This window comes from Muscardinus avellanarius, assembly GCF_963383645.1.
Source record: "Muscardinus avellanarius genome assembly, chromosome: 5".
In the NCBI taxonomy this organism is placed as follows: Eukaryota; Metazoa; Chordata; class Mammalia; order Rodentia; family Gliridae; genus Muscardinus; species Muscardinus avellanarius.
Genome location: NC_137790.1, coordinates 117911817 through 117921264, shown reverse-complemented (window position 1 = coordinate 117921264; position 9448 = coordinate 117911817). Strand labels below are relative to the sequence as shown.

The window sequence follows — 9448 nt, the reverse complement described above, 5'->3', positions numbered from 1 at the left end:
CCCATGTTGCTTTACTTATAACGTGCTTCCATACAAGTGGTTGCAAAGTCTGATGCCGGCTTCATGGGGACTAGCTTTTATAACTAAACATTCACTAGATATTAGATTGACTTATTTGCAATTATTAACTGTGTTTCCTCATGATTCTCATTACATAACATGAACATTTCAAGGGCAAAAAACACAGCAATTCAGTCCTCATTGAAAATGAAAGCTGCTGAAATATTACATTCTTTCATTAATTTCTGACAGACAACAAATCAAAAACAGTCCTCTCCTCTCTCCTAATACTTTGATAATAGTGTGGTACTTGGTACAGGTTGCTTTTGGTTTGGTAAACTTTCTACAGCTGATTTTCAGTACTATGATACCTTAGGAAAAATAATCTTCCACACTTCTCTTGCCATGATTATCTATCTTCTTCATTTAAATGTTAGGGTATGACATTCATGGAAAGATCATATACTCCCATTCTATCAACAAACCTATACAAATTCTGCCTACTCCTTTTTTAATATTGCACTGATTGTAATTTAAAGTCATTCTAACACTTCTTCTCCCACCTCCAGTTGCTGCCTATGGTTAAGGTTATGCATTGTGAATGACTTTCAATGACTCCTCTTCGGAGAAATACTCTCCTCCTGCCTGGCATCTCTCCATTTGCCAGCAGTTACTCAACTTCACTCAAACTTCAGCCCGCAACTTAACTGCGATTCTGTAGAACTGTTTTTACAGATGGGAATGAGCACTTGTCCTGGAATACAGACAGTGTCCTGAGGCATTGCACAGTGGTGGTACAAGTAAGCACTCTAGCACACAAAGGCTAACAGAGCTCAGGGTATTTACAGGGACAACAAATGCAGTTTGGATGATTCTGCACACAGTCCTCCACCAAGAGAATATGTGTACGTTGCTCAGACATTCAGTAACCACGGTGTAGTGGGCAGTTTTTCAGAAATAACGGGACAACAGTCATATTTCAGGCTCTTATGCTCATTGACTTGACTTGTCTATCAAATTCCCCCCAAAATTCACTTGACTACCATCTATGCCTAGAGGGAACTGGAGAAGACACCCAGCATAGAGATATATCTGTTCATTTCTTTATTGAATGAACCAAGTTCAGTATTTTATTATATTATGTTAAATATTTTTGAGAATATGGATTTTCAGTTTGCTCATACCAGGAGTTATTTAAAAATAACAAAGCCTGGATAAATCCCAAACTCCTCAAGCTTCAGGTGGCTAGTTTTCTTAGAGAAGCTACTAACATTAGAATAGCTCCGATATTCATGTGCACACACACAAACACACACACACACACACACACACACTTCGGGTAGAAAAGGGCTGTAGATTTATTTTAAATGAGAAAGTAAATGTTTAACTAGGTGATATTGTTTTATTACACATACTTGCAGTTAGTAAGAAGGAAGACTGAAAACAAACCCAAAGAAACTAAAAGCGGATGTGAGCATTTCTACCCCCCCCTCCCCTTTAAACTCATTACTTTCTTGGTTTGAATTTTCTCTAAACTTAAGTGGGAACTTAAAGAGGAAGAAAGCATTTCCATTAAGCATCCTACCATGTTACAAAAGTGAGGTGTTTCATATTCTCCTGCCTTCACAGGCTGGTATCTCCATTCTGCTTGAATTCGGATAAAATATTGAGGGTCATGTCTTCACTTTTGGACTGCAAATTCGCCTCGCTTCTTCTAGAAGCTTTCCTGGTGGCTCGGGAGAGCCTTCTCCGGAAAGTATCTCCCGCCAAGAAATAGAGAATGGGGTCCACGCAACTGTTGAGACTTGCTAGTCCTCTGGTCACTTGATAGGTAGCATAAACCCTGTCATTGAAAGCACACATTTCTGGGCTCTGAAAATCCACGCGGGCCCTCAAGTTCATGGTCTTCATGACATGGAAGGGGATGTAAGACACAGCAAAAACAGTGAGTACAATAATCACCAGGTAAATGGATTTTCTCCTCAGGGGCGAGTTGTCCAGGTCATTGTAAATCAGAGCTCTCACAATTAATCCATAACAGCCCAAGATGAGCACCAAGGGGATGCAGAACATGGCCACGGTCGTGCACAAGCTGTAAATGAAGTAACTTCGCAGGTACTCGTCCGAGGTGGTGTCGTAGCAGGTGGTTTTGTTTTGCCGGATCCCGGTGCCCGAGTAGAAGAGGATGGGAGAGATTGCCACCACCACGATGACCCACACGAGCACGCTGATGTAGACAGCGTTCTTCTTCTTGAGGCGGCCCAGGGACTTGAGCGGGTACACCACGCCGCTGTACCTGTGCGCGCTGATGCAGGTCAGGAACAAGATGCTGCCGTAAAGGTTCACGTGGAAGATGAACCTCTGCAGCTTGCACATGCCATCCCCGAAGATCCAGTTGGTCTTGTTGAAGTAGTAGAAGATGAGGGCTGGCAAAGTCAGCACGTACAGAAAGTCAGCCAGCGCCAAGTTGAACATGTACACCGAGATGCCGCTCCACGGCTTCATGTGGAAAACGAACATCCAGATGGCCACGCTGTTGCCCAGGAAGCCGATGATGAACACCAAGATGTAGACGGCCGGCAGGTAGTAGAACTGGAAGCCGGTCTTGGTCAGGGAGCATTTAAACGGAGTGGCCACGGCGGCGGTGGCGGCCACCGTGCTGTTTCCCCAAGGCGAGCCCGGGTTCGCCAGGAAAGAGGCGTCCGTCCCGTTGGGGACAGCTGGCCACAGCACGTCTGTCATTCTCTTAGAGGAGTCTCAGGCGGCAGCTCCGAGGCGCGAGCGGCTAGAGGGCGGCGAGGCCCAAGGGCGCAGCGAGCCTCGGCAAAGCCAGCGAGTGCAGCGGGCGGGTCGCGGGGGGTCCGGGCGGAGCGCCGGGGCTCGCCACGCCGCGCGGTCTCCTAGGGCCATGAAATCCTCCCGGGGCAGCGGCTCGGCCGGCTGGAGGGCGGGCCGGCAACTTCCCGGTCAGTCCGGCGGCGCCGCGGTTACACAACAGGGCGCACAGGGCATCGACAACTTTCCAACTGCGCTTTTACCGAGGTCCGCGGGTCCGCGCTGCGGAGCACGCCCGGTGCGCGGTGAGGTCCAGGCAAAAGCGCTCGGCCGCGGTCCAGCGTGGAGTGAACAGGGCGCAACCCCACCTCCCGCTCCCCAAGATCAACTTCGCGGGGGCATCGTCCTCCTCCTACCTCGGGCACCCGGAGTGCGGTTTCGGGGTGCGACGCCGCTCGCTCAGGACCCTCCAGCCCTGAGCTCAGCCCCTGGGGGCCATCGGGGCGCGCGTGGCTGCAGACCCTCGCGCTCCTAGCTGGAGTCCCGCGCGCCGTCCATGCAGGTCGAGGGCGCTCGCCGAGGCCGGGCTCCGAGCGCGGGGCAGGCGGGGCCGGGCTCCCAGCGACGGGGCGGGGTTTGGGCACCCGGGCGCGTCCGCGGGAGGCGAGGGGCGTGCCTGCGCCCTGCCCGCCTGCTCTCCAGGGCGCCGCCGGCCGGGGAGAACACTGGGCAGAGGGTCTTCCAGGTCCCCGGGTGCGCTCAGCCTCCGCCCTGCTACTGGAGTAGGGGACAGGGGCCGAGGGTGCGCTGGGTCAGGGTGGCTGCTGGCGAGCGATTGGCCAGCGAGCGCAGCTCGTCTTCCGCCGGTTATCTCTGCAAAGTGAAGTTGCTGACACACAGGAAACCCTTCCGACCGCCCGGAGCCCGAGGTCTGTAACTCTAGGGCCGACCGATCAGACGCAGAAGTCCCCAGGGCCCCCCAGAGCCGCGCTGGGTGCTGGCAGGCTGTGCGCAGCCGGCAGTCCCAGCTGGGAACGCCCCGCCGGCCGCCGCGGAGCGCTGGCTGCCCAGCGCCTGCAGCCAGGAACCTGAGGCTCCAGAAGCGCGCGTCCCAGGGCGGGGGAGCAGGGGGAGGCCCTTCTCTCTTAGCCTGTTTATTCTGATACTGTTTTTACTTGAGTTAAGCAAAGCAGATGCTGATGAACCTAAGTCATTCGTAAAACCAGCGCGAGGATGTCTAAAAGAGCCCCCTATAGAATGCCATTCGTTAATTCGACAAGTTGCTTCAGGACAATTTGAATTGATAGATACCTAGTACGCCCACTGGGCAAGGCACACTCCTCACATCCTGCCCTTAAAGTACGTGTAGGTAAACATCACAGACAGCATTGAAAACATCATTCGAAATCAAACCTTTTAGGAGTAACTTGAATATTAGATACAACTTTATATTGATATAGAGAAAAAAAGTGATTAAAGGGTTGTGTGTGTGTGTGTGTGTGTGTACTTACCAGTCATATTTATTATAAGTGACTAGTTACAATGACCCCTAGTAAGTATCTTTAAAGTACAGACTGAGGATTTCCTTAATTACTACATTCATTGAAAAACTAGGGCTTATTTATTTACCTTGAAGGTATCAAAATTTTAGACAATGAATTTATTTATTTATTTGGCGGTACTGGGGGGTGGAACTCGAGGGCTTTCTACCTCCGGGCTATACTCCCAGACCTATTTCATATTTTATTTGGAAACAGGGTCTCACTAAGTTGCTGACAGCCTCACTAAGTAACTGAAGCTGGCTTTGAACCTGTGCGATCCTCCTGTCTCAGCCTCCCAAGTACTGGGATTACAAGCGTGCGCCACCACGCCCGGCTAGACAATGCATTTTTAAATTGTATTAAGAGTCATTTAAGCCAAGTTTGGTGACAGGCACGTGTAATCCCAGTACTTGGGAGGCTGAGGCAGGAAAATGGCAGCTTGGAGGCCAGCTTCAGCAGCTTGGCAAGGCCTTCAGCAACTTAGACCCCATTTCAAAATAAAAAATAAAATAGGGCTGAGGTGTGTGTGTGTATCTTGGTGATAAAAAACACCCCTGGGTTCCTTTTACCATAAAAAGTGTACATTTAATTAAAACTAAATCAATTGTTTGCTGTACTGGAACATATTAAATTGGACCACACAGGAATGAAACACTTCTTGACAGTTTACTAGTTAACAATTTATTTTATGTGGAATATTATCAAAGGCTATTCCCTAAGAGGACAAAAGTAAAATATATATTATATATATATATATATGATTTTTCTGGTCCTAAATATTTCATCATAGTGTTTCCTTAAAAATTCTCAAAGGAAGCCGGGCGTGGTGGCGCACGCTTGTAATCCCCGTGCTTGGGAGGCAGAGACAGGAGGATGGCGCAGGTTCAAAGCCAGCAGCACTGGTTGAAGAGACCCTGTTTCCAAATAAAATATATAAAGGTCCGGGAGTGTAACCTGGAGGTAGAAGGGTTTCCAGGAACCCCAGTACCACCAAAAAAAAAAAAAAAATTCTAAAAGGAAAACCACAAACTCCTGGCATTGATACCAGAAAGGAAAGCACCCCACAAGACACAGATGGTCCTTTAGAGAGAATTACATAGGAAGGGCCATATCCAAACACACAGTCTTATACATTAGTGTTATGAGTTGTAATGAACTAAATATCATAAATGCCAATGATAAAACTAGAGTAAATAACTCAGGCAAAGGGTAAAAATGTGGCTGTTTTGCATTCTTGAGTATCTTTTATGTGGTTTTTCAGTCTTCAAGTTGAATGACTTTATAATTTGTGCCTTCACATGAAATAGTTTTATATTATTTGGTTAAGATGGTACTAACTGGGATGGATAGTCTATTAAGAGAAATAAAGGATACGCCTAGCTAGCTATTCGGGAGGATGAGGTAGAAGGATTACACGATACAGACCAGCCTGGGTAGCTTAGTGAGACTCCACAGCAACTTAGTGAGACCCTGTTTCAAAATTTAAAAACTGTAAAAGATTGGGGTGGCTGGGCATGGTGGCGCATGCTTGTAATCCCCGCTCTCGGGAGGCGAAGACAGGAGGATCGCACAGGTTCGACGCCAGCCTCACTGGTTTAAGAGACTCTGTTTCCAAATAAAATATAAAATAGGTCTGGGAGTGTAGCCCATCCCATTACCACCACCAAAAAAAAAAAAAAAAAAATGGGGTATGGTTGAGAGGTAAAATGCTCCTGGTAAAATACCCAGTACAACAAAAATAAAATAAAAATTAAAAGGGCTGGGGATGAGCTGGGCGTGGTGGCGCATACACACTTGTAATCTCAGTATTTGAGACAGGAGGATCCTGGTTCGCCTGGTAGCCTCAGCTACTTAATGAGGCCCTTTGCAACTCAGTGAGACCCTGTTTCAAATAGGGCTGAGGGTTGTAGCTCAGAAGTAGAATGCCCCTGGGTTCTATCCCTAGTACGGGGGGGGGGGGGGTGGTTCAGTGCTAAAGTACCTGTCTACCATGTACAAGACCCTGAGTTCAATCCCCAGTCGGGCAAAAGAAAGAAAAGGAAGTGGAAAAAATCATTAAGAGTGTCAAGGGTGGCCAATGAGTCCTAACTCCTCACTCCTTTGCATTTTTCATTTGTAACATAAGAAATCTATACTCACTCTCAAAACTCTGTTGCAAATATATTAATGGATGATGTGTTTTGAAATGTACCACATCCAAATACCATTAAGTAATTTCACAAAACTTACACTGTAAGAATTTAGGGTAGAGAGTTATATTAACTATATCATAAAGTTTCTAAAAATTATGTTAAAAAGAGTAGATCTTTAAGCCAGGCATGGTAGCTCATGCTTGTAATCCCAGCATTTGGAAGACTGAGACAGGAAGATTATCATTCGTGGCCAGCCTCAGGTACTTAGTGAGGCCCTTTGCAACTCAGTGAGACCCTGTTTCAAAATAAAAAATAAAATATCGGACTGGCTGAGGGTGTAGCTTGGAAGTAGAATGCCCCTGGGTTCCATTTCCAATACTGGAAAGAATGAAGGAAGGAAGGAAGAAAAGAAGGAAGGAAGGAAGGAAGGAAAAAAATAGAGCTGGGTGTATAGCTCTGAGGTAGAATGCCTCTCGGTTCTATCCCCAGAACTGCAAAAAAAAGAGTAGAATTTTTTTAAACACTGCTTTACATTCAGCATACTTAACTACCTATTTATGTGTTTTATAATGTATTTAACCTCTATTTTAAATCAAAATTATGCCTTGTGAGAATAAGTTCCATGTACTTAATAATCATATGTTGATACCTTTCTATTTACAAAACATTAAATGAGATTTAATGAAGGAAAAATGTAATCTAAGACCTATTTTTATACATGTTCATATTTGGATTCCAATTAGAGGTGTCTTAAAAGTATAAAATAATATATTGCATATCTTTAATGTTTTCCTCAAACATTATGTGTTGTTTTGTTTTGTATTTGAGTAGTGATATGCTGAGGCTCAGATACCCTGAAGTGTGACTTTTTGGTGTGCTGCCTAAACTGAAGGAGACTGGAAAACCTCCAGAGAGAAGGCTCTCTCTCACCTTCCCCTCTCTCCTGCCTCTTCCTTTTCTCCTCCCCCAAAGTGAGCCATAGAAACCAGAATTCATCTTCCCCAAGGCAGGTCATAGAAACTAGAGCTAGCCATAAGGCCTATAAAGGTTACTCTCTCTTTTCTCCATTGAAGACCTTTATTCCAGAGAGTCCTGCCCCATGACTGGTTCTTAGAAATAGTATGCAGAGGCCAAGAAGAATTGAAGCAGACAGGACTCCCTGGGTTTTCCCATCAATATGTTACCCTTAACTGATAATCCTTTTTATCTAATCACATGGCTACATGCAACTCTTCATAAAGCCTAAGCACAAAAACACACCATTTTCCCTGAGTCATTGGATCTTTATTCCTGAAGTTTTGCATGTCATATAGAACTTTGGTTAAATCAAGTTGTTTTTCTCACACTTAACTGTCTTTTGTGACAAACAGATTGGCCATCATCCTTAGGATAGATGAGAAAATTTATCATGAACCGTTACATCTCTGCTGATGAAAGTTGTCAGCATTCAAGATATTTATAATTTAGTTGGGAATGCAAAGATTGTACATAGCTAATCATCATAATAACATATAACACAGCAACAACAACAACAACAACAACAACAACAATAATCCCTTTCCTTTATAATCACTGCTGGGCGTACTTAAGGAACATTGTCTGCTTTACTTCTTGAAAATAGCCTATGACAGCAGTTGACAATTATGTTCCTATTTGGTAAGTAATGAAACTCAGGTACAGAGAACTTAAGTAGCTTATGCGTAGTCATACACTAGAAACGGATTTAAATGTAGGCTACCTCTAACGCCCACACACTTATACACTGTCCCAGGATGAAATACAAACATTTAAAGGACACTAACAGGAAGTTTAACTTTCAGTGGCTAGTAAAGATTGCATATCGAAAGGCTAATTCCTAGAAGTCCTCAAAAAAGATAGAAAGGTTTGAGCCAGATCTTGAAGGTTTAATAATCAAAGAGTATTTCAGAAGCTTCCCAAATATTTTACTTCTTTGTATAGGGTCTATAAAGATAGACAACAATTTACATAAAATCTGAAAAAGATAATTATTGGAAGCCAGGTCTGTTCAGCCTTAGGCTCATAAACAGAAAGGCTGCCCTTTTCCCACTTATACAAATTCCCATCACCACCTCTAGAAAATCGCTTCTTATTTCTTGTTTAAAGTCACAGAAAGTCAGACAATCATTGAGGATGAGATCGTTGACAACATTTATAACCAAAAGCCACAAGCAGAAAAAGGAAATAAAAAAAAAAACTTCTGATAAGCATAAAATGTCCTAATTTTAAAGTAGAAAGCAACAGACACAAGATTTGCCTAAAATATATCATCTAGAGATGTCAAACCTAGTCCTGGTGGTAACATGAAAAAAGGGAGGGCCATTGGGAAGGACAGCCATTAAGATCTTACAGGTGAGAGACAAAGAGACCCTGATTTATAAAGTAGGGTCCTTCTATGTATAATAACTGAGATATGACAACTTCCAAGATAAACCATAAAAAGTGAATTTCTTCCCTTCCCCAAGAAAAAAGAAGAGAATAAAGTTGTCTAGGAAGTTCCCTGCAGTATCATCCAGTGAAGGAGAAGAGATGCTATGATAACTGGGAAAAAGAAAGGAGCCTATGGAGAAGGATGAGAGGGCTGTCCTGCCTGGAGGGCCCAGCTGCTCCTGTAAATTACACACTCGTTATGCATCCAGCCATAGGCTTCCCGGAACGTATTTCATTAAGAATTACAGCAGGGGTGGATATAGGACACAGAATACAGACAGCAGGGTTGGCCCAAGGTTGGAGAGAAGGGAGGAGAGAAAAGGAGGTGGAGGAGGAGGGAAGGAGAATGAGGAGGGGAGAGGAGGAGGAGGAGGAGGGAGGAGGGAAGGAAGAGGGAGGAGGGGAGGAAGAAGGAAGGGGGAATAAGAGGAAGAGGAGGAGGAAGAGAAGAGAAGGAAGAAGAGGAGATAAGGCAGGCCTGGTGGAAGAGAGAGGAGAGAAAAACCAGAAAAAGAGAGATGAAGTAGAGGGAAGGGGAGAGAAAGGAAGAAA

The 9448-nt window shown here is 45.0% G+C and overlaps 1 protein-coding gene across 1 annotated transcript; it reads right to left on the bottom strand.

The window, feature by feature from the left end:
• Positions 1-1623: 1623 nt before the first annotated feature.
• P2RY1 (purinergic receptor P2Y1) lies at positions 1624-2742 on the bottom strand (the record flags this gene model as incomplete). Its single annotated transcript, XM_080696890.1, has 1 exon — positions 1624-2742. The coding sequence occupies one exon, from the start codon at positions 2740-2742 to the stop codon at positions 1624-1626; it is 1119 nt and encodes a 372-aa protein (XP_080553016.1).
• Between the last annotated feature and the right edge of the window lie 6706 nt (positions 2743-9448).